At 48.5% G+C, this 25,297-nt stretch overlaps 1 protein-coding gene across 1 annotated transcript in view; it reads left to right on the forward strand.

The window, feature by feature from the left end:
• Nucleotides 1–25,297, forward strand: part of CYP46A1 (cytochrome P450 family 46 subfamily A member 1) — a gene marked incomplete at both ends in the record, with an annotated part of 46,372 nt that overhangs the window by 2,601 nt on the left and 18,474 nt on the right. Inside the window, 2 exons of the mRNA XM_080707443.1 lie at nt 18,286–18,366; nt 19,870–19,951. Of these exons, the coding sequence (XP_080563569.1) occupies nt 18,286–18,366; nt 19,870–19,951 (163 nt within the window). The remainder of the gene's footprint in view (nt 1–18,285; nt 18,367–19,869; nt 19,952–25,297) is intronic.

A 25,297-nucleotide genomic window follows, 5' to 3' on the forward strand; every position in this document is an offset into this window, starting at 1 on the left:
TGTCTAAACGTCCTTGGCTCTGCTCAATAATAATGAAAAACTGGCCAGAACTCAGATGCTGTGATAAGCATTCCAGCTGCAGCAATCACAAATGGTCTCCTACCCTCATTCCTATCACTAACTTAGGTTAAGCCATTAACTCCTGTAACCGGTAGCTCAGTTTAAGGTAACTGTTTACCCTTGAGATCCTGCCTAGAGACAGAGAAGATAAAACTTTGTGTGTGACTTCAAAGCAATTTAGTTGATGAACAACTTAGTTGCCCAAATACAATAGAGCCAAGGAAAAAGATTGTTGACTTTTACGCCCAGTATGAGCATTCCCGGAGACAGAGAGACTGGCCTCATGGTTAGAAATGAATATGACAAAATAAAGGACAGACATTCTAAATATATATGTATGAAGGAAAGGAAATACCGTAAGAGTAAGAAAAGCATTTTTGCATGGAGAAGAGCTTATCATAAGAACGTCCCAACTGGGAAAGAAAGGAATTAGAAGGCTAGAAGCAGGTTGCAGAGGGTTTGTGACAGGGAAATGGATTATTAAAGATGAATAGGCTTTTAATAGGCTTGTTGTCTAAAGAAGAGTGTTTAGCAGTTAAGGAAATACACCTGACAATTAAAACCAAGAACTTTGTAGTGTTGCTTGTGGTATTTTGTCTGCCAAACTGTGTTGTGAGTTTGCTTAAGCTTTCAGATTTAGAAGGTAAGATGCCAACACCTGAAGAAACCCTATCACATTCACCTGAATCACCACATCTCCCCACACTTGCTATATGAACTGAGCCCAAAAGATGGAAAGTTCCAAAAAAGTTAAAGATTCCCCGAGAAGCCTCCAAGCCTTGGGCGTGCCTGTTTCTTCTGGGAGGTCGCCGTTTGGAATTGCTTATCTGCAAGACCTGGGAAAGAATCGGGAGTTAATCTCTTGAAGGCCAACAGCCAGCTGAAGGACTAGTTTTATTACCTTTGTTTACATGTCATTCACTATTATTTCACAGTGATTGCATTTACTCCCTTTTCTCTTATTATTAACTTTACTGGTGAAGGGTATAAATTTTGGGGGGTTTTTGTAATAAAGTGTCATTGGCTCAAGAAGCCTTTGTCCATGTCAGATTCTTTCTAGAGAGCGCCGTCACTAGGAACTCTTAGTTCCTAGAAGGGAAAGAATCGCTGCAGAGAAGAGGCTGCAGTACTTCACTCTAATCCTTCCCCATCTTTGCTGAGGTTTTTGACCGCAAGTGGACTCGCGCCCCAATTAGACTGAGCTGGTCTGCGACAATTAGCCGTGGCTCCTCGTTCCTCCGCCCCCACAGCCCTAGCACTAATCTCTTTCCGGTCCACGTGCATCAGCTTTCTCTGAACATTTCACATAAATGGAATCATACGATACGTGGCCTTTCGTGTCCGGCTTCTCTCACTTTCGCATGTGGTAGAATGTGTCTGAAAGTCTCCCTTTGAATTCTCCCCATCTCTTGCACCACACAATCTTCCTGTGACCTACAGGTGTGTGGGAAGGGGGAGAGGAATGAGAGGAGGCTGAGAATAATCACCGCTGCGTTCTTTGTTCCAAGGCGAACTGAACAATGCCTATGTTCAGTTCAGAAGAGATTTTGGATTAAAACTCAGGTGGTGGTCAAATATTAGAACCGAACTAACGGAGAACTCTGGAACCTCTTCTCACACAAGATCAGATGTTCTGGCATTAAGCCTGGATCTTCTGCCGCGATCGGCATCCTGTGGTCCACACGAGATCTGTGTGATGAGGCTCTCGTAGTGGCATTTGTCCCTTGGTTCCCAGGGCTTTGCAAGCAGCAGCTGCTATGCCCAGCCCCACCCTCCAACCTCCTTATCCTGCAGAAGGTCCTCCCTCCACGATGTCCTCCCTGTGTGCCCACTCCCTGTGCCCCCATTGCAACATCCTACCGCACCGATCTGCACAATGGCAAAAAACAGACACCCCACATTCAGATCCCACGCAGACACTTGTTGCTTCTATATTTCTCTCTCTCTTCTAAACCTCCTTATCAGCTCCAAGTCTCCTGGTCGTGTGCAGTAGCTCTAGACTTGACAACGAAACCTCTCTCTCTCTCTCTCTCTCTCTCTCTCTCTCTCTCTCTCCATCTCTCTCTCTCTCATTTTTCTTTATTTTGGAATAAATTTGTGGCTGGACTCTAGGACCGTGCTGGCTCTCTCCTCCCACTCTGGAGCGCCCAGTTGCCCAGGTGGAGACTATTTGACAGGAAGCGGGTGTTTCCTAGACATGGCGGAGCCCCCCTGTGGCTCTGTCGAGGGGGGGGTGCACATGATGGACCTTGGAGCTCAGCTGAGTGGTCACCATCTCATCCTCTGGTCCAAGGCACAGCGTGACCCTCACCCACGTTCTCACCCCCAGCGACAGCCCACTCCTAGATCATGGCCTGGGCTCCCTGCATCCCTCTGGTGGTTTCACAGTGGGCCCTACTCTGATTACTATCTGAGGCTTTCTCCCCCCCCATAGGAAACTTGGATTCGAACCGGCCAGTCCTACTGTTACAGGAATGTGGGTCTGCTGGGCACTGCTGGGCAGGGCCTCTTTGCCCTGCTCTGTCACCCTGGACTAACCTGCCATACCCAATCCATCACCCAGGGATGAACAGTGGGCTTCTGTCTATTGGGCGCGCAGAGCTAGAAGTTCCAGTGTTCTACCATCCCCTCGGACTAACCCGCTTCTTTCTAACACCTGGCCCTCTCCCCAGCGCCCCCTGCAGGAAGCATAAGGAACAGTTGTCTGAGTTCTTTTTTGCCTAGCAGTAGGGACTCCACCCCCACTCAGTGCCCTCTGGCTCCCGGGGCTGCACTTATCTTTCTAGGGGGCTGTTGACCCCAGCAGTTTGGGTGGAGGCTGCAGAGTTAGACAGGCCTGGGAGGGGAGGTCAGGTCCACACTCACTCTGGCTCAACATTCTCAAACGGTCGGGCTGAGAATCAGCTGGTTGATGTGTAGGTTTGAGTGTATATGGAGATGTGGGCTGCTAAAGGAGCCCGGTTAGTGAGCGCGAGTCGTTGCCCTGTAGGGTGGGTGTAAAGTTTGCCTCTCCCAGGAGGTTGGGGTCGTCTGGAGAGGATCTCACAGGATGGAGCAGGTGTTTGATTAAGGATCCAGGAGGGACCACTGTGATTGCTAGGACGACCATGGCAGAACTGGGCATTTTGTGTGATGTAGAAATGAGAGGATGGTGTTGCTGGGAGGGTTGAGAAATGATAGTCATCTTTATTATTTTGTCCCTAGCCCGGCTCTGATATCAAAGGCCCCAAGTTAATTTGTTCATCAACTAGTCATTCATAGAAAGGGCCCTGGAAGGGGTGTTTGCATTGGGATGGGCTGGGAGTCCCCCCATAGATACCATACGATACAGAAAGAAAACACCAGAGCTTGGTGAGAACGGAATCTTTGTCAGCTGTGGGCAGAAAATGGGGAGAGTTGAGTTTTATAGTGGGGTAGAAAGTTGACTCTGAATCTTTTATTTATTTTTGGTACTGGGATTGGAACCTAGGGGCATTCTACCTCCAAGGTACACCCCTAGCCCTATTTTTTTTATTTTTGAAACAGGGTCTCGCTAAGTTGTGGAGGGCCTCACTAAGTAGCTGAGGCTGGCTGCAAACCTGTGATTTTTGGGTCTCAGCCTCCCAAGTGCTGTGATTACAAGTGTGCACCACTGTGCCCAACCTGACTTTGAGTTTTTATTTCTCTTTTGTCTTCTTCTTCTTCTTCTTCTTCTTCTTCTTCTTCTTCTTCTTCTTCTTCTTCTTCTTCTTCTTCTTCTTCTTCTTCTTCTTCTTTTGGTGGTGCTGGGGTTTCTGGAAGCCCTTCTACCTCCGGGCTACACTCCCAGACCTATTTTATATTTTTATTTGGAAACAGGGTCTCTTAAGCCAGCACGGCTGGCTCTGAACCAGCTCGATTCTCCTGTCTCCGCCTCCCAAGCGCGGGGATTACAAGCGTGCGCCACCACTCCTGGCAACTTTTTATTTCTCTTTTGGTCCTGGGGATTGAATCCAGGAGCATTCTACCTCCAGTCCAATTTTTTTTTTTTTTTTTGTGGTACTGGGGATGGAAGCCTTCTACCTCCGAGCTACACTCCCAGACCTATTTTATATTTTTATTTGGAAACAGGGTCTCTTAAGCCAGCGCGGCTGGCTTTGAACCTGCGCGATCCTCCTGTCTCCGCCTCCCAAGCGCGGGGATGACAAGCGTGCACACCACGCCCGGCTACCTCCAGTCCAATTTTATTTTTTCATTTTGAAAAGCAGGGTCTCACTAGGTTTCTGAGGATCCTGCTGAGTTTCTGAGGCTGTCCTCCAACCTGGGATCCTCCTGTCTTGGCCTCCCAAGGACTGGGTGCGCCACCACGCCCGGCTCTGACTTTGGGTTTGTGGAGGTTGCAATTTCCACTCCACTGAATACACACCAGCTAGAGGGTGGTGGGAAGGGGCGGAAGCCCAAGGATCGGAGGAGATGGGGATAACAGAACTCCCTGTTCTTGGGGTGAATGCGCACACGGCAGAGGGGAGAAGAGGTGAGCAGGGAGAGCTTGTGGTTAGCCAAGGGAAGTGAGTCGTGCCAGGGGAGGCAGGATGTTGGGTGGGGAAGCCAGGAGATGGGCCCCTGATGAGCAAGTCCTGAGGGTCCCAAAGAGAAGAAGGTCCGTTCTGAATCAGGTCAGGAGACTTGACGTGTTAGAAACACGAGTGGTGTATTATGAAGGATGCTGGACGTTAGAAGCGGGAAGAGAGATCAACACAATCGCCCTCCAGCATGCTATGTGCCGTATGAATACTCAACCTGATCGGGGCAGCGTGTGGCATCACAGCCTGGGCCGTCCCTTGGAATGGTCCTGGGCTGAGCGCATGCTCAGGGGCCTCCAAGCCTGCGGTCCTCGGGGATAGTGTGACCAAACGCGAGTCACGTGAGGCTCGCGTAGTGCATGTTTCCAGGGGAGGTGCCCGTTTCCTTGAAAAAGGGAAAGATGCCTCTCTAAACTGTTTACAATACTAAATGTCCTCGGACTTGGTGTGTGTGGGGGTTACTGGGGATGGAGCCCAGGGGCATTCTACCTCCAAGCCACACCCTTCCCCTATTGTATTCCTTTGTTTCTTTATTTTTTACGGTGCTGGGGATGGAACTCAGGGGCACTCTACCTCCAAGCCACATCCCCAGCCCAATTTTTTTTCTTCATTTCAAAACAGGGTCTCACTGAGTTGCAGAGGGCCTCACCAAGTAGCTGAGGCTGGCGGTTGACCTGCAACCCTTCTGTCCCAGCCTCTCAATACTGGATTACAAGTGTGCGTCACCACACCTGGCTTATGCCTTTATTTTGAAACAGGTCTCATTAAGTTGCAGAGGGCCTCACTAAGTAGCTGAGGCTGGCCATGAACTGCGATCATCCTGTCTCAGCCTCCCAAGTACTGAGATGACATGCGCCACCGCACTTAGCTCTTGGGCTTTTTCTGAACCCAAATGCCCAGTCTACCTGGATATCAAAGAACAGCGTATCGTGCTCTATGTACTTACGGATTTATGTACTTCTTGAGATCCAGGTTTGGACAGACCTAGGAGGCCCAAGGAAAATATAGTCATCTATAAGAAGAGCTGGCGTGGAGGGGGACAGAATGTGAGGCTGAAGCTGGGCATGGTGTCACATGTCTATAATCCCAGTACTTGGGAGACTGAGATAGGAGGATCGCAGGTTTGAGGACATCCTCAGCAAACAGTAAGACTCTCATCAACCTAAGGACACTCTGTTTCAAAATAAAAATAAAACCCGGCGTGGTGGCGCACGCTTGTAATCCCTGCGCTTGGGAGGCTGAGACAGGAGGATCGCACAGGTTTGAAGCCAGCCTCTGCTACTTAGAGAGGCCCTTTGTAACTCAGTGAGACCCTGTTTCAAAATAATGGATTAAAAAATAGGGCTGGGGGTGGAGCTCGGAGGTAGAATGCCCCTGGGTTTCATTCCCAATACTGCAGAACAAAAAGAATAAATATAAATAAATAAAAATAAAATAGGGTTGGGAGTGTAGCTCTGAGGGTTCAGAGCTACACTGGGTTCAATCCTCAGTAGCGCGCGCGCACGTGCGCGCGCGCGCGCGCACACACACACACACACACACACACACTCTCACAGTGAAAGAATATGAGGTTGCACAGATCTGGCCATTATATCTCTCCTGGGGTTCCATCAGCTAGTGTCTTGGGATTAATTCCCAGAAGGAGAGGAATCACAGGTGTCTGAGATCACCATGCCTGGCTCCTATTTTATTTTTACTTTGAAACAGTGTCTTGCTAAGTTGCCTGGAGCCTTGCTAATTTGCTGAGGCTAGCCTTGAACTTGTGATCCTCCTGCCTCGGCCTCCCAAGTGCCCAGCTCAATGCAGCTATGATTGTTCAAGGAGGAACTGGAAGGGTGCTCTGATTTCCAGTGGCCTTCCCTTTGTACCTATGGCAGCCTCCTGACGCAGGGCACTTATTTGTATAATCTCGAAAACAGGGTCTGACCTGCGTGCACCCAGAAAACAAGCCTGCATTCTTTCCTTACACGTTTCGTTTCCTTTCCTCTGTCCTCCTTCTCCTGGCCTCAGCTGTAGAAAACTAAGGTGGCTGTTCTCAGGAGACCTGGGGTGTTAGCATCAGGGTCCAAAGCCAATTTTGTGTTTTTTCTCCGTATTTCTGGGGCCACCTGGGTGATTTTTTTTTTTTTTTTTTTGGCAGTACTGGGGATGGAACCCAGGAGCATTTGACCTCCGAGCTACACCCCTGCCCTATTTTTTATTCTTTATTTTGAAACAGGGTCTCACTGAGTTGTGGGGAACCTCACTAATTAGCTGAGGCTGACCGTGAACCGTGATCCTCGGTTCTCCGCCTCCAGAATGCTGGGATTACAAGTGTGCACCACCATGCCCGGCACCACCTGGGTGATAAATCACTCATCTGAAATGGGGTCCAGGTTAGTATGTTTGATGAGGGCCCCGCGTAGCCTTCCCATAAACGCCAACGGGCCTGATCCCTGTCCTAATTAACCAAGGCCAGTTTGTTAAAGTTAATCAGTTTGGAACAGCACCTCTTCATCCCCTCAGTTAGACACCAGGACATGCTTTCTGTTACTTATCCCTGCTCTGCCTGGGAAACAGCATTGGCCCCAGTGGGGTACCTAGATCAGCCGTGTGTAGCTCATCTGCACACCGAATGGCTGCTATTCCTATCCCGCTCCCATCTGCCACAAGAAGAGTCTGATGATTACCGCCATGTCCCTCCAAGTCAAATCCAAAGTAAGGTCCAATGTGAGGAACCTAGCAATATTCTTTTTTTTTTTTTTTATGTACCACGGATTGAACCCTGGGGCATTCTACCTCTGAGCTACACCCCTAGCCCTTTTTATTTTTTACTTTGAAACAGGGTCTCAATAAATTCCTGAGGCTGGCCTTGAACCTGTATTGGGATTACAGGCATGCACCACCACGCCGGGCCCAGCAACACTCCTGTCAGGGTCCTCTGCATAGTTCCCAGATCTTGTTTGAGCTGGGGTAGGTCCCTCATGTGGAGCAGTGTTTGAACTTTGGTGGCTGTCCCAGTTGAGCCACCGCTTCCTGGAGTGGACACACATTACCGGGCTTTGTTATTGTTAGGGTTGGGTGGGGGAGGCCCAGGATAAGGGGGCAAGGGTTCCCTGTTCCTCTTGGGGAAAGGGGCAGAGGGCTGTTCCCCTTAACTGTAGGGGCATATGCCTTAAGAGGCACAGGAATGAGGGTCTGAGAGCAGAGCCACGGTAGGGGCCTTTCCCTTGGGTGTCGGGTAAAGTCTGGGTTTCATATTAGGGCTATAAAAACCTGTATGGAGGGGACTTTAGGCCATTTTCTCCATCTTCAGCAAAATAGGTCTAGTTGCAAAATTAGGCTTTTGCGAGAACAGGCCATGTCCTTCCGGGCTGCAGAGTGTATTTGGGCCATGCTGTGTTGCAGAAAAAGATGAAGAGTTCTTTTGAAGGGTTTGGGGGTGGAAGTTCTCCAGTTCCATAGGGGGCCTCCTAGTGGTGGTCCATGAGAATTGATGGATAGAGAAGAAAGAACATCTGGGAGCATCCCTCCTGGATTTCTCTCCAAGTGTGCCTGCCTATAAGGGAAGGCAGCCTTCCTCCCATAATGGCTTCCATAGGCTTCCATGGACATCTGGAGCATTCTGTTTCCCTCCCAGGTAGTTCACAGCTGCAAATGAGTTATCAGGGCTCCTGGATTCTGTCTGTTCTCTTCTTTGCCTGTGTGGTGGATCTGAAAGAAGTGAGAAGTCCGATTTATGACCCACAGTATGTTCCTGTCTCCCCAGAGTGTGCCCCACTACTGAGCATCCTCTGCGGTACATGCCCATTTTTGCGGAATTGAGAATTGAATCCAGGGGCATTCTACCTCTGACTTATACCCCCAGCCCTTTTGATTTTTAAATTTTGAAACAGGGTCTCACTAAGTCACTACACACTGGCCTAGAACCTGCGATCCTCCTGTCCCAGCCTCCTGTCCCGGTCTCCCGAGTCCTGGGATTACAGGTGTGCACCCCCATGCCAGCCTGGCTCATTCTGTTCACATTCCTCTGGCCCCTACAATGAATGGACTGCTGTATTTGATGGAAACACATCGCTTGACATTTTGGAAGCCCAGTCCTTCTGGTCTAAGCCTCTTATCTGTGTTTTTAAGGAACCTCTCCAGGACTGTTTATTATATATCCAGGCTGAGCCGGGTGGCATGCAGCTGGGTGCCCTCTGTCATTAGTGAGTCTTGCCTTGTGGCAATGGAGAAGATGGTTACGGAGGCAGAGCAAAGGCCAGGTGTGTTGGCACATGCTCGTAACCCCAGTACTTGGGAGGCTAAGACAGGAGGGTCGCAGTTTGCCGACAGCCTCAGCTATTTGGTGAGGCCCTTTGCAACTCAGTGAGACCCTGTTTCAAAAAAAAAAAAAAAGAATAAAAAATAGGGCTGGGGGTGTAGCTCAGAGGTAGAATGCCCCAGGACTCCATCCCTCATACCGAAAAAAAAAAAAAAAAAAAAAAGAATAGCCTCGCAATTTAGTGAGGTCCTCGTTACCCTGTTTCAAAATAAAGAATAAAGTAGGGTTAGGGGTATAGCTCAGAGGTAGGATGCCCCTGGGTTCAATCCCAGTCTCTCTCTCTCTTTCTCTCTCTCTTTCTCTCTCTCTCTCTCTCTCTCTCTCTCTCTCTCTCTCTCTCTCTCTCTCACACACACACACACACACACACAGAACAGAAAACACATGAAAAGTCCAATTGGCTCATGTCTTTGTCCTGAGTAGAAAATGGTCGCTACCCTATAATCTTGTGTCCATCCCAGAAATAGCATGTGAAGTGTCGAATTTCAAACAATCTTAAAACATTCCTGAATTTAAGGCAAGCGTGGTGACGTGCCTGTAATTCCAGTACGAGGGAGGCTGAGACAGGAGGGCTGCAGGGTTAAGGCCAGCTTCAGCAAGTTAATGAGACTCTGTCTCAAATGAAAAATAAAAAGGACTGGGGTTGTGTTTCAGAGGTAGAATGCCCTTGGGTTCAGTCCCCAGTATGCCCCCCCGCAAATCCTGAAATTAGACAAGTTACTCTTTCTCTTAGTAAACTAATATTATGTTTTTCTTATAATTTTATTTTAGCAGAACACAGGTTAAATATTTTTGCATTATGTTGTATATATAATTACACATTAATTAGAAATTTAAGTTTGTGTAACCTTGTGTTTTAGTTTAGACTCAAAAACAAAGTTGTTAAATTGTTGTTAAATTGTTTTCTTTTGTAACAATTCGTAAAACAGACATAAGAGATTCAAATATGTTATCCTATAGACTTTAAGTTATGTAAAGAACATCTTTATAAGCATTTATTATATTTATAGTCACCTAATTTATTTCTCACTGTTATTTATAGATCAGTTGTGAAATCCAATATATCAGACAAGTGCTATTAACATTTTAAGTCACTTTTTTCCTGTTTAAAAAGACCCAAAAGTAATGGACATTATACTTTATTTTATTTATTATTTTTCTGTGGTGTTGGGAATAGAACCCAGGGGCCTCTACTTCTGGGCTACACCCTCGACCCATTTTATATTTTATTTTTAAACAGGGTCTCACTAAGTTGCTGAGGCTGGCTTTGAACCTGTGTGATCCTCCTGTCTCAGCCTCCCAAGTACTGGGATTACAAGCGTGCGGCACCACGCCTGGCTGATATTATACTTTAAATATTTTAACAGAGACACAGTACAGATTGACTGGCTACCTGGGCAAAAAATAATGTGGGTTAATAATTCTGAGTCTATCTTTACGTTTATCTTGTGAAAAAATTTATTTTTTTATTTTTTTATTTACTTTTATTTTTTTGTGGTACTGGGGATTGAACCCAGGTGCTTTCTGCCTCTGTGCTATACCCTCAGCCCTTTTTTATCTTTTTTTTGAAAAAATGTCTCACTAGGCTGATGAGAGTCTCACTACTTGCTGAGGCTGTCCTCGAACCTGTGATCCTCTGGTCTCAGCCTTCAAAGAATTGGGATTACAGACCTGTGCCCAGTCACCTTTTAAATTTATGAGTGCTCATTTGTTTATAAGCCAGTTTTTCTACCATGTAAACCATATATGGACATAAACACACATTTAAGACACTACATTTAATCCACGTATACACAAATACACATACAAATAGAGAGTAAACAAAGAATTTTTTTTTTTTTGGTGGTACTGGGGTTCCTGGAAGCCCTTCTACTTCTGGGCTACACTCCCAGATCTATTTATATATAGATTTATTTTATTTGGAAACAGGGTCTCTTAAGCCAGCATGGCTGGCTTCGAACCTGAGCAATCCTCCTGTCTCCGCCTCCCAAGCGCGGGGATTACAAGCGTGCGCCACCACGCCCGGCGTAAACAAAGATTTTATAGCTTATTTACCAGATATAGGATCTCACAGGTAGGGGACAAGTGGGTCACAGAAACTAAGTAGATAGTGTGTTTGCCATATTCAGAGTTTTCAATATCGAGTTTGAAGTTAACCCTTGAATGACTGCTTTTTTGGATAAAGACAACAGGAAAAAACAAACAAACAGACAGATGACCAAAGGCCTCCAGTTAGACAAAAGAAAACAAAGTAGAATAAAAATATATTAATTTACATACACAGAGCCAAATGCAAACTCACCAGAAAAAAGCCATGAATTCACAAGACACAGGATTTTGCCCCAGATCAACTGGCCACACTCTCTGTGCCAAGGCAATTGCACGGATGTTGGACCTTCCACCTGTGGACCAGGAAGCAGTCCGTGACTAACTCTGCACCTCTGCTAACGGTTTGTTTCTGTGACTGGATCTGAGCAAGAGTGCAATGGCAGGCTCTCTCCAAAAGCCAAGTCACAGCAACCTGACCGCGGATGAGCTTGGTCCCTGGGTGGGACAATCACCCCCGCACAGGACAGAAGAACACAACTTGGGAGACAGAGACAGCATTTACGGCAGCTCAGGTCACGAGAGAAGCAGTGAGAGGAGGTAAAAGTCCAGGAGAACAGGGTGGCAAGCTGATGGGGGACTGAAATGCCCAGAAATGATTCGGCTTTCGGCTTTTGCTGGGATAAGAGGTGGAATTTGCAATGGTGTAAAATCTTGGAATAATAAGCAGCCACTTTTTTTTTTTTTTGGTACAGGAGCTTGAACCCAGAAACATTCTGCTTCCTAGCTATACCCCCAGCCCATTTTAGTTTTTACTTTGAAACAGCATCTTGCTAAGTTGCTGAGGCTGGCCTCAAACCTGTGACCCTCCTGTCTCAGCCTCCCATATACTGGGATTATAGGCACGGGCCACCATGCTGGGCAGGGTGCGCTTCCTTGGGCTTGGCAATCGCACGGCTGCTGCCGCTCGGGGGAGTCATATGTTTCCAGTGTGTGGAAACTGAGGGACACACCTGCATTCCTGAGACATTGTAAACTTTCTGGCCTAGTATCATGGGCAGAAGTTCATATAGTAGCCAGGCGTGGTGGCACACGCTTGTAATCCCAGCACTTGGGAGGCTGAGATAGGAGGATAGAGGTTCACGGACAGCCTCAGCTACTTAGTGAGGCCCTCTGCAACTCAGTGAGACCCTGCTTCAAATTAAAGAAGAAAAATAGTGATGGGCATGGTGGTGCACGCTTGTAATCCCAATATTTGGGAAGCCGTGACAGGAGGATAGTGATTCACGGATAGGCTCAGCTACTTAGTGAGGCCCTCTGCCACTCAGTGAGAACCTGTTTCAAAATAAAGAATAAAAAATAGGGCTGGAGGTGTCCCTCAGAGGTAGAATGCCCCTGGGTTCCATACCCGGTACCGCAAAAAAAAAAAAAAAAAAAAAAAAAAGAACAGAAAGAAAGAAAGAAAGAAAGAAAGAAAGAATAAAATTGGGGTTGGGGGCATAGCTGGAAGGTAGAATGCCCCTGGGTTCCATCTCCAATACTGAAAAAAAAAATAAAAAAAAATAGAACTGGGGGTGTAGTTTGGAGGTAGAATGCCCTTGGATTCCATTCCCAGTACTGCAAAATAAATAAATAAATAAATAAATAAATAAATAAAGTCCATGTAGTGGTCAACTGGCCTCAGAGCAGGCCATGGGGCATGCATAACTTGGGAATGTGATGTGTGCCCATAAACCAATGAGAGAGGCCGGGGTCTCTTTTTGGACGTGGAGGGAGATTGGCGGTGCATTCAGTGGCTCTGAGTAGCCTGCAGTTTCAGCCAACTTTCCCACCGTGTGATCTAAATGCCTGACACACTTACAGAAAGAAAGATTTATGGGGCTCAAGGGTTTCAGAAGTTTGGGGTCATGGGGTCAGCTCCCAGGCATCAATCATGGCAGTGGGGGGGTGCAGAGAGAGGCTGTTCTCACAAGGTGGAGACTGGAGGCTGGGAGGGGCCTCTGGACACCGTTGGAAGATTGCACACCCAGTGGCCTATTTTCCTCCGCACACCCCACCTGCCTATGTTTCCGCCCATAAATCCACGCAAATTGCTCCCCATCAGTGGATTTCCCCACTCGTGGGCTCAGGACGCCCAGGATTCATAAGTGTCACCTCTGAACACGCTTGCACATGCTCTTCCTTGTCGCAAACCAGCTTAGTCTAATTGGGGCGCGAGTCCACTCACGGTCGAAAACCTCAGCAAAGATGGGGAAGGATGAGAGTGAAGTACTGCAGCCTCTTCTCTGCAGCGATTCTTTCCCTTCTAGGAACTAAGAGTTCCTAGTGACGGCGCTCTCTAGAAAGAATCTGATATGGACAAAGGCTTCTTGAGCCAATGACAATTTATTGCAGGAACCCAGAAAAATTTATACCCTTCACCAGTGAGATTAATAATAGGAGAAAAAAGAAAAGGGGCGTAATCACAGCAAAACAATAGTGAATTACATGCAAACAAAGTAAATGACTAGTCCAGCATTTAGGAGATTAACTCCGGATCTTTCTTCCAATATTGCAGCAGAGCAGGTCCAAAGGGTAACTTCCAGAGGAAATACAGGCACACCCAAGGCCCAGGGCTTGGAGAATACGCCTTCTCATGGAATCTTCTTTTGCTTTCTTTTTTGAAGTTTCCATCTATATCCATATGACAAGCATGGGGAGATATGGCGGTCCAGGGAGATGCGATGGGAGTCTCTAAGATCTCATCCGCCTTGCCTTCTGAAGTCTGAAAGCTTACAAAAACTCACAACACAGCTTGGCAAATAAAACACCACAAACAACACCATGAAGTTCTTGGATTTAGTTGTCAGATGTATTTCCTTAACTGCTGAACACTCTTCTTTAGACAACAAGCCTATTAAAAGCCTATTCATCTTTAATAATCCATTTCCCTGTCACAAACCCTCTGCAACCTGCTTCTAGCCTTCTAATTCCTTTCTTTCCCAGTTGGGACGTTCTTATGATAAGCTCTTCTCCATGCAAAAATGCTTTTCTTACTCTTACGGTATTTCCTTTCCTTCATACATATATATTTAGAACATCTGTCCTTTATTTTGTCATATTCATTTCTAACCATGAGGCCAGTCTCTCTGTCTCGGGGAATGCTCATACTGGGTGTAAAAGTCAACAATCTTTTTCCTTGGCTCTATTGTATTTGGGCAACTAAGTTGTTCATCAACTAAATTGCTTCAAAGTCACACACAAAGTTTTATCTTCTCTGTCTCTAGGCAGGATCTCAAGGGTAAACAGTTACCTTAAACTGAGCTACCGGTTACAGGAGTTAATGGCTTAACCTAAGTTAGTGATAGGAATGAGGGTAGGAGACCATTTGTGATTGCTGCAGCTGGAATGCTTATCACAGCATCTGAGTTCTGGCCAGTTTTTCATTACTATTGAGCAGAGCCAAGGACGTTTAGACAAATTTTTAGAGAATTTATTTCCACGGACTCAATTTCTTTCGTAGTCCTGATCTCACATCACCGGAGCAATTCGTGTAGAGAGTTAAAAGGAATCATTACCAAGAAAATAATAGTCATGAAGGGTATCTAAAAGTGGGGGGTACTTTGGCCAGAGATGACACCTCCTTCTCGGGGCTTGTTGCCTATTGGCTATGTGGAGTGGGGTCTCAACACATAGATGCCAAGGCAGCAGGCGGTCTTGGCACTTCCTGGACACGTGCTATATCCCATGAAAACGCCTGGCCTCCACAGCCCCGTCCACTGCGGAGGGGGAGTTTATGTCTTATGGTGTGAGTCCTTGGCCAGTGGCTGGCCAGGGGCCCCTGAAGCTCCTCCCTTCCTGCTCCTCCAAACCCCCCAGCGCGTGTGGATTGGGGACACGGGTGAAAACACTAGACTCCGCTGGTCTGACAGCTGACCCCTGTGGGGTGGCCCTGAACTTCCAGCCAGGCCTCCGCCCACACCCTCCCCAGGCACCCTCCTTGTTTTCTCCGGAGTCACCTCCCACTCCATCCACACAGCAGCTTTTCTGGCTTCCTACTGCCCTGAGCCAATGGAAAGCCAGGGGGAAGCTTCCTTCCGTGGGCTCTGGCGCTGCAGCTGCCCACCCCCGCGCTGCAGCCCACCTGCGCTTCCACAGCCCTTGTACTCAGAGACGGTCCTAGCCAAGGCCAGCCTGCCCCTCTGCTCAGCGAGCCTGCCCCTGCAGCCCCACCCTGCCTGCAGCTCAGTTTTCCCTCTCTCCTGTATCACCCTTAGTTTTAATTTTTGGTACTGGGGATAGAACTCAGGGGTGTTCTACCTCTGAGCTATTCCCAGCCCTTTTACATTTATTTTTATTTTTATTTTATTTTTTTGCAGTATTAGGGATAAAACCCAGGGCATTCTACCTCCGAACCATAGATCCAGGCCCTAATTTTTATTCTTTATTTTGAAACAGGATCTCACTGAGTTGCAAAGGGACTCACTAAGTAGCTGAGGTTGTCCTTGAACTGTCATCCTCCTGTCTCAGCCTCCAGAATGCTGAGATTACAAGTGTGCGCCACCATGCTTGGCAAATTTTTTTTTAAATTTTGAAACAGAGTCTTGCTAAGTTGCTGAGGGTCTAAGTTGCTGAAGCTGGCCTCAAAACTGTGACCCTCCTATCTTAGCCTCCCCAGTAATAGGATTATAAGCATGCGCCACCATGCCTGGTTTTCACTTCCATCTTTATATAACATGCCCCAAGGATTCTTCACCCTCTTGTTCCCCTATAGCTCTGGCCCCTCCAGCCAGCCTCCGTGTGTGAGGCCTGGGTCTAAGCGTGCAGCCCCTCCCCTCCTGCTCGCTCTCTCTCTCCCTCTCATTCTCTCTCTCTCTCTCTCTCTCTCTCTCTCTCTCTCTCTCTCTCTCTCTTTCTCTCTCACTGAGGATAGAACCCAGTGGCATTTTACCTCCAACCTACATTCCCAGCCCTATTTTTTATTCTTCTTTCTTTCTTTCTTTCTTTCTTTCTTTCTTTCTTTCTTTCTTTCATTCTTTCTTTAATTTCTTTTTGCAGTACTGGGAATGGAACCCAGGGGCATTCTGCCTCCAAACTCTACTCCCAGCCCTACTTTTTCTGCCTTTCTTTCTTTCTTTCTTTCTTTCTTTCTTTCTTTCTTTCTTTCTCTTTCTTTTTTTCTTTTCTTTCATTTTTTTCAGTACTGGGGATGGAACCCAAGGGCATTCTACCTCTGAGCTAAACCCCCTGCCCTACTATTTTTTATTCTTTATTCTTTTATTTTATTTTGGTGGTACTGGGGTTCCTGGAAACCCTTCTACCTCCAGGCTACACTCCCAGACCTATTTTTTTAAATATATTTTTAAATTTGGAAACAGGGTCTCCTAAGCCAACGCAGCTGGCTTCGAACCTGCGCGATCCTCCTGTCTCCGCCTCCCAAGCGTAGGATTACAAGCGTGCGCCACCACGCCTGGCTTTTTATTCTTTATTTTGAAACAGGGTCTTACTGAGTTGCAAAGGCCTCACTAAGTAGCTGAGGCTGTCCTTGAACCTTGATCCTCCTGTCTCAGCCTCCGGAATGCTGGGATTACAAGCGTGGGCCACCACGCCTGGCTCCTGTTCTCTCTGGAACCTGCCAGCCATCGAACCTTGGCCCCTGCTGTTCCACCAAACCACTCTGCTCCAGACACCCCGTGCTCAGCCGCCCTGCTCAGATCCTTGGCCTTCCAGCAGTGGGGGACTGAGCCAAGCCCCTCCCTCCTGGTCCCTCTCCCCTGCGACTTCTGTCCCCACTGCCTGGCTCCCCTTCTTCTTCCTGAGTCCCTGCCCTGCCTCCTTGGCTAACTGCCCTGACTGCCTGATCGTCCCATCCTGGGCCGTCCCTGTCTTCTTCTCGGCCACATGCTCCCCCCATTACCTCATCCAGCGCTGGCTGGAAACCCCAGAGTCACTACTGCGGGCTCTCACACTGCCGTCTCTGCCTGCACTGTCCCCTGGCCTTCTGACCTCATTTTTACGGTCCCTTCGTGGTCCCATGGGCACCATGCACCCAGCAGGTCTGAAGTCACGCTCCCGCTTCCAGCGCTCAGCCACTGGCCTGAGATGGGGGGTGGGAGTGGTTTGTGGCGAGCCAGGTGTGGACAGGCGAAAGAGGGGGTAAGAAGCCCATCAAGCCCATCTGGAGATGGCACAGTCGTCCTCGGCTCCAGGGGCTGGTGGAGAGCATGTGCCCCGGGCTGCCCGCAGATTGGGGCACTTTTCCAGCTGCCCGGGAGCCACCCCTCTCATGCCCACACTGAACTGTCAGCATGTCCCAGTCAGGACCGTCAGAATCTGACTTGTCACCCTCACTGCCCTGGCCCACCCGGCCCTCCACCTTTCACCCTCCCCACTCTCAGCACAGCAGCAGAGGGGCCCGCTTAAGCTCTGCGCAGGTCTCCCCTCTCTGCCCCTGTGGTTCCCTCCCCAAAGCAAAGGCCGGGACAGCAGCCTACGATGCCTGGCGTGGCCACCACCCCAGCCTCTGTGGCCTCTTGGCACTGTGTCCAGCCACATGGGCCTTCTCACCGTCGAGCACACGCCCACCTCAGGGCCTTGGCCCCTGCAGTTTCCGTTGCCTGGAATGCCCTTCCCCTAAATCCCTGCATGGCCCAAAGCTGCTGCTTGCCATGGTCTTGTGGGGCGGCTCCCTGCCTGTGTGAAAGGCCACCGGCCCCTCTTCCCCAGCGCGCCATCCCAGTGCTCTGCAGTGGCTCTCAAGACTCCATCTCTCCCTGGGAGAATCTGAGCTCTGTGACCCAGAAAACCCCTGCTACAGTTCCGCTGTCATCCACTCAGGATGCTGCGGCGACCGTGATTGGAATAAAATCACCCAAGGGACAGGAAGTCACGGGCACCCTCAAATGGGCTTCAGGGCGACACCAGACAGGCCTGTTGATAACCTCGTGGCCCCGCACAGACTCACGCAGTGTCCCCTGTGAGAAGGGGTCAGTTGCGAGCCAGTCCCCACCCTCCAGTCTCTGTCCCTCCTGGACATGGTCGGGCAGGCAGAGCACCCAGGCGACGCGGGGAGGGCAGGCGGGTGGGTGAGGCTCGGTGCTGCCCCTGCGGGGTCAGAAGGTGATGCACGCAGTGTCCTGAGCCCTGTACCAGCCAGGACCTCTGGCCGGAGCGAAACTGTCTCCAAAGAGGCCTTTGGCACTGGTGGTCCTGAGCTTGCATCCTATCTGCACTGCTGCCTGGCGACTCCCAGCCAGCGGGTCCCCTCCCCAAGCCTCAGTCCCCCTGGCTGAGAGGTGGACCTGTGCGGGAGGGGCTTTCCTTATTGGTGGCCTTAATGTTTCCTGTTTCTTCTAGTTTTCTTCTAGGACATCTACCCTATCTTTGGAAAAAGGACGAGGTGTGTGGCCGTGTGCTCCAAGATATGATTTTGGATTGGTGGGTTCTAGCTCCTCACTTGTCCCTCATCCCAGGCCCCCGGGGGATGCTGAGCTAACCCATTCACCCCAGTGCACAAAGTCCAGCCCCCTCTGCTGGTCCAGGTCCCCCAGGCCCCTCCCAGCACCCCCTCTGCTGGCCCAGGTCCCCCCAGGCCCCTCCCTGCCCCCCTGCTGGTCCAGGCCCCTCTCAGTCCCCCTCTGCTGGCCCAGGCCCCCCCCCCCCCCCCCCCCCCGCCTGCCCTTCCCAGTCCCCCTGCTGGTCCAGACCCCTCCCAGCTTCCCTCTGTTGGCCCAGGCCTCTCTCAGCCTCAGTCTCTGCTGGTCCAGGTCCCCTCCAGGCCCCTCCCAGCACCCCCTCTGCTGGCCCAGGTCCCCCCCAGACCCCTCCCAGCACCCCCTCTGCTTGTCCAGGTCCCCCCAGGCCCCTCCCAGCCCCCCTGCTGGTCCAGGCCCCTCCCAGTCCCCCTCTGCTGGCCCAGGTCCCCCCAGGCCCCTCCCAGCACCCCCTCTGCTTGTCCAAGTCCCCCCAGGCCCCTCCCAGCATCCCCTCTGCTGGTCCAGGTCCCCCCCAGGCCCCTCCCAGCACCCCCTCTGCTGGTCCAGGTCCCCCCCAGACCCCTCCCAGCACCCCCTCTGCTTGTCCAGGTCCCCCCAGGCCCCTCCCAGCACCCCCTCTGCTTGTCCAGGTCCCCCCAGGTTCCTCCCAGCACCCCCTCTGCTGGCCCAGGTCCCCCCAGGCCCCTCCCAGCACCCCCTCTGCTTGTCCAGGTCCCCCCAGGCTCCTCCCAGCACCCCCTCTGCTGGCCCAGGTCCCCCCAGGCCCCTCCCAGCCCAAAGGAGAGAAGTGGATGAGGCCTGATGAAAGCCAAGTCATGTCATTCAGCAGACGAGGGCCTTAGACCAGCCACCAAAGGCTCTTGGTTCCTCGTCTGCAAACTGGATATGTTTGGAGGGAATCGCTGTTGTGCGGGGTGGCATTTCTGCACTTTTCAAAGCACTTCCAAAGATATGATTTGTTTGCCCCAGAACAGCCAGTTGGGGACAATCAAATGAAGGTGTTAACTAGGTGTGGTGGCTCATGCTCGTAATCCTAGTACTCGGGAGGCTGAGACAGGGTCGCAGGTTTGAAACCAACCTCAACAACTCAGGCCTTCCGAAACTTAATGAGACTCTGTTTCAAAATATAAGAATAAAATAGGGCTGGGGTGTAGCGCAGAGGTAGAATGTCCCTGGGTTCAAGCCCCAGTTCCAACAACAACCACAAAAAAAGAGGGTGTCATAATCCTATTTTACACATGTGCAAACCGAGGCCTGGTGGGGAAGTGACTCAACATGGCAGAGCCTGCCCCCTCACCCCCGCCCAGGGCTCTTCTTGCGGCCCCTGCCAAGCACCTTCTGGGATGGGGAGCTTCTGTTTCTCCTGGCAGCAGGGTACCCACTGGCTGGGGCTGATGGCGGCCACATCTCAGAGTTGACACCCTCCTCTCACTTTGGTTTCCAGGGCTAAGAAGTACGGGCCCGTCGTGCGGGTCAACGTCTTCCACAAAACCTCAGTCATCGTCACCAGCCCTGAGTCGGTCAAGGTAGGGAGCAGCGCACTTTCCACAAGGAGGTCCCTCCCTTCCCCAGGTAGGGGGAGTGAAACTGGGTCCCCGGGACTGTGGAGGAATGTTCCAGGGCCACAGGAGTCTCACTAGGTTGATGAGGAGAATCTCAGTCTGCTGAGGCAGTCCTTGAACCTGAGATCCTGCTGTCTCAGCCTCCCAAGTACTGGGATTACAGGCATGTGCCAGCAGTCCCAGCTGGGGGGGCATCTTCCTAACACCCCACCATGGGGGCTCCTCCAAACATTGCCACTTGACATGGGGAGTGAGGGGGGTTTTGCTGAACCCATGTGGGTGGGGAGTTTTACCTGCTACTCACACACATTTCACTGATTTACCCGTCCCAGCCCCAGTTCCTTCATCTGTGAGATGGGGATTATAATCCTTCTCTGCAGGGCTCTGTTGAGAGTTAAATACTGATGGATTTATTTAACAAAGAAAGTGCCCAAAGATACGTGAACAGTGCTTACAATGGCCACCCACGTTTTTATATGCTCTACCACTATTCACCTGTTGAATCCTCACAGAGGTGAGGGCTCTCCTTAGCCCCATTTTAGAGATAAGAAAGCCAAGGCAGGCGGCCTTAATCTGTAATGTGCGCCACATAGGTACTAAGAATGGGCACTTACTATGTTCTTTGAATGGAGTTGGCAGAAGCAGGCTCAAATGTGGCCTTGTGGGGTCCAGGACAAGTTACCGCAGGCCCTTTCCCACATCTGTAAAATGGGCATAATGCCTCTCTTACAGGACGGTTGTGAGAATGGGACTGGCTCAGTGTATGCGAGCTACCTGCCCATGCTTCACACACAGCAATTGCTAAATACGCAGTGGTGCAAGTGTTGCAACAGTGGCCGTGTCGATGTGGTGCTCTGCATGCAAAGCAGCTTCAGTGACACCGAGAGGGATAAATACAACATAGGACATTAGTGGGGGTTTTTGGGGGGAAGGTGTGCCAGGGATTGAATCCAAGGCCTCAAGCATGTGATCTACTGCTGAGATATACCCCACCCCTAAAATACAACTTCTGTTGCACATCAGGAGACAGGTTGGACAACATGGCATTGTTGACAGAATGTATGTAAGAAAAATTATTTATTAAAGACCTTATTTTTATAGACACAGTTTAAGAGTTGTTTTTTTTTTTTTTTTTGGTGGTACTGAGGTTCCTGGAAGCCCTTCTACCTCTGGGCTACACTCCCAGACCTATTTTATACTTTTTATTTGGAAACAGGGTCTCTTAAACCAGCATGGCTGGCTTCGAACCTGCGCGATCCTCCTGTCTCCGCCTCCCAAGCGCAGGGATTACAAGTGTGCGCCACCATGCCCAGCTTCAGTTAAAGAGTTTTTTTTTTTTTTTTTTTTTTTTTTTTTGGTGGTGGTACTTGGGGTGGAACCCAGAGGTCTACCTCCGGGCTATACTCCCAGACCTATTTTATATTTTTATTTGGAAACAGGGTCTCACTAGGTTGCTGAGAGCCTCACTAAGTAGCTGAGGCTGGCTTTGAACCTGTGTGATCCTCCTGTCTCAGCCTCCCAAGTGCGGGGATTACAAGTGTGCGCTACCATGCCTGGCAGTTTAAGAGTTTTTAAAGCATGCTACCAAAACCATATACAGACACCTTCATGATGCTTAAAGATTTTTACTAATATGGTGAAATACATTGATTGATGTCCAAGTATCATACCAACCTTGCATTCCTGGTCATGCTGTTTTCTGTATTGGCAGATTCAATCTGCTAATATTTTGTTAAGAGTTTTTGTTCCTGTGTTTACTTTCTTATAACACCTTTGTTAGGTTTTGGTATCAGGTTAATACTAATTTCATGAGATAGACTTAAAAAGCTTACTTCCTCCTCTATTTTCTATAAGAGTAAGGAACGATGCTTGCTGACTTTTTTAGATATAAGAAAAAAGTCGCCCTTTTGAAACGGGCTTATTTCACTTAGGCTGCTGCTCCTGCCGTTCAGCTATGATGCAGTATGTGTCATCATACTGTCCTCAATTGATTCAATTAATATATGATTGTTTGTATTTTACAAATCTCCCTGAGTTTGGTCATTCACGTCTTTATAGGGAATTGTCCATTTTTATTAAATTGTTTAGAAAATCAGCACAAAGTTGTTGAGAGTACTGACTTATCTTTTTTAGTGTTTGTAGGATCTGGGGTTTTTTTTTTTTTTTTTTTTTTGGTGGTACTGGTGTTCCTGGAAACCCTTCTACCTCCAGGCTATGCTCCCAGACCCATTTTCATATTTTTATTTGGAAACAGGGTCTCCTAAGCCAGCACGGCTGGCTTTGAACCTGCACCATCCTCTTGTCTCCGCCTCCCAAGCGCAGGGATTACAAGCGTGTGCCACCATGCCCCGTCAATGTTTGTAGGATCTGTAGTGATGTTTCTTTCCTCTTTTATTCATAAGAATAGTAAGCTGGGTTTTCTTTTACTTCTTGTTCAATAGAGCAATACTGATTAATATGTTTGTTCCTCTTTTCAAAGAATCGACTTTTGGCTTTATTATTGTCCTCCATTTTTGTCCATTTTCTGCTTTATTGGTTTCTGCTCTTTATTGTTTCTTTCTTTATTCTTCTGAGTTTAATTTGTTCTTGTTCTAGTTTTTTAAGGTGAGAGTTTTGATCGTTGAATTTAGACATTTTTGTTTTCTGATTTAAGCACTTAAAGGAAACTCTTAGCACAAACTTACCACAAATTTGATGTTATATTTTCATTTTCATTTGGTTAAAAATATTTTATAATTTCCCTGTGCTTTTTTCTTTGAACAACAGATTTTTTTAGATGTATATTATTCAATTCCTGAATACTAGTGGCTATTCCAGATATCTTCCTGTTATTGGTTTCTCTTTTTTTCTTTTTTTTTTCCTTCTTTTTGGGGCTCCTGGAAACCTTTCTACCTCTGGGTTATATTCCCAGACTTATTTTTATACTTTTTTATTTGGAAACAGCATCTCTTAAGCCAGTGTGGCTGGCTTTGAACCTGCGCCATCCTCCTGTCTCCGCCTCCCAAGCACGGGGATTACAAACGTGCGCCACCACGCCTGGCTCTGTTATCGGTTTATATTTTTATCTTTAAGATCATAGGAAATAATTAATTGCAACTTGGTTTATAGCCCAGCATATGATTCATTTTGATAAATGGGCGTAGTGGGGCATGCTTACTTTATGCATTTTGAAGTTCTGTTATTAAGTGTGTATGCATGTAGGCTCGATATGTTTTCATAATATACTGGACCCTTTATCTTTAGAAATGTCCTTTGTCTACCAGGCGTGGTGGCACACACTTGTAATCCCAATACTTGGGAGGCTGAGACAGGAGGATCGCAGGTTCGTGGCCAGCCTCAGCTACTTAGTGAGACCCTGTTTCAAAATAAAGAATGAAAAAATAGGGCTGGGGGTGTAGCTCAGAGGTAGAATTCCACTGGCTTTGATCCTCAGTACCACCAAAAAAAAAAAAAATCCCTTTGCCCTTGGTTATATTCTTTTCCCTGACGTGTATTTTCTGTGCTATATTATAGCCACCCCAGCTTTCCTGTGCTTAGGGCTGCATGGTTCATCTTTTTCCACCATTTTACTTTTAACCTACCTGGGTTTGTAGAGTTAGAGTTTCTCATAGGTAGTGCATAGCTGGACTTGCTGTGCTGTCTTACGCAGTCTTCTGAGATTGCATAAAATCCCTGCCCTTAAATAGTGCTCCGGAGGCCATTTACATTTAATGTGCTTATTTTTATAGTTGGGTTTAAATCCGTCATGTTCCTGTTTGTTTTCTTTGCTCCATCTGCCGCACATTCGCTTTTCCTTCCTTGTTGCTTTCCTTGGGTTGGGTACAGTGTGCTTTCCCTTTTATCTCCAGGGGCTCATTAGTGCTGCCCTCACGCCCCCCGCCCCTGGGGTTCATGATTTAACTTATACCCATCTATCTTCAGACAACATCATTCCCCTTCATCTGTATTTTTATGATCTCTTCTTCATCACGTCGGCAACCGAATCATGCCCTGCCTTTGCTTACTTCCTGTTGTGTCTTGATATTTTTCTTTTTGGTACTAGGAATCGAACCCGGGGCCTCACGCATGCTAGGCAACTGCCCTAGCACTGAGTCACACCCCCAGCCCTTATTTTATTATTTAGTGTTAAATTTTTGGTGTTAGGGATTGAGCCCAGGGGCACTCTGCCTATAAGATCCACCCCCAGTCCTTTTTATTTATGTATTTTTTGGAAATAGGATCTTGCTAAATTGCTGAAGTTGTCCTCAAACCTGCAGTCATTCTGTCTCAGCCTCCAGCTACTGGGATTGCAGGTGTGTGCCACTGCACCTGGATTATTTTATTTTATTTTGAGACAGGGTCTGACTTAGTTGCCTAGACTGGCCTTGAACTTGCAGACCTCCTGCCTCAGCCTCCTGGGTAGCTGGGATTACGGGCATTGTAGCATAGTGCCTGGTTCTCTTAGTATTAATTCTGTTTGGGATTTTTGGAACTTCCTGGATCTGTGGGTTCCTTGAATGCATCTGTCATATTCATAACAGATGTTTTAAAGTTCTTGTCTAGCCAAGCATGGCGGCATACATCTGTAATTCCAGTGCTTGGGGGCGCTAAGACGGCAGGATCACAGGTTGGAGGCCCACTTAGCAACTTACCGAGACCCTGTTTCAAAATAAAAAAATAGCCAGGCATGGTGGCGCACGCTTGTAATCCCCGCGCTTGGGAGGCTGAGACAGGAGGATCGCACAGGTTCAAAGCCAGCCTCAGCTACTTAGTGAGGCTTTCAGCAACTTAGCGAGACCCTGTTTCCAAATAAAATATAAAAAAGGTCTGGGAGTATAGCCCGGAGGTAGAAAGCCTCTGGGTTCCACCCCTAGAACCACCAAAAATAAAAAATAAAAATATAAATAAATAAATAAATAAATAAATAAATAAATAAATAAAAGGGCTGAGTGTGTAGCTCAGAGGCAGGATGCCCTTGAGTTCAATCCCCAGGAATTCCTCCTTCCATAAAAAGCCCTAGTCTGCTCATTCTATCACGCTTATTATTCCTAGGCGAGTTACAGGTCAGATTGTTCTGCTTTGGGACCTTTCTGATGCTTTTGTTGACTACTGGGCACTGTTGTTGCCAACCAAGGCTTCTGGTTCCCCTCACCATAGTCAGTATTTGGAGAGGAGAGTCGGTGGGAAAGCATGAGCTCATAAGAGGCACAGCAAAGCTGCCTCCGACGGGGGCGTAAAGCGAACGCTGTGCTCTCCGCCGTCACGCTGTGAACTGTACGTGGCTGAGCGTCTAAATTTTAAGGGCCAAGCGTGGTGCCACGTGCCTGTGTT

Source organism: Muscardinus avellanarius, assembly GCF_963383645.1.
Source record: "Muscardinus avellanarius genome assembly, chromosome: 12".
In the NCBI taxonomy this organism is placed as follows: domain Eukaryota; kingdom Metazoa; phylum Chordata; class Mammalia; order Rodentia; family Gliridae; genus Muscardinus; species Muscardinus avellanarius.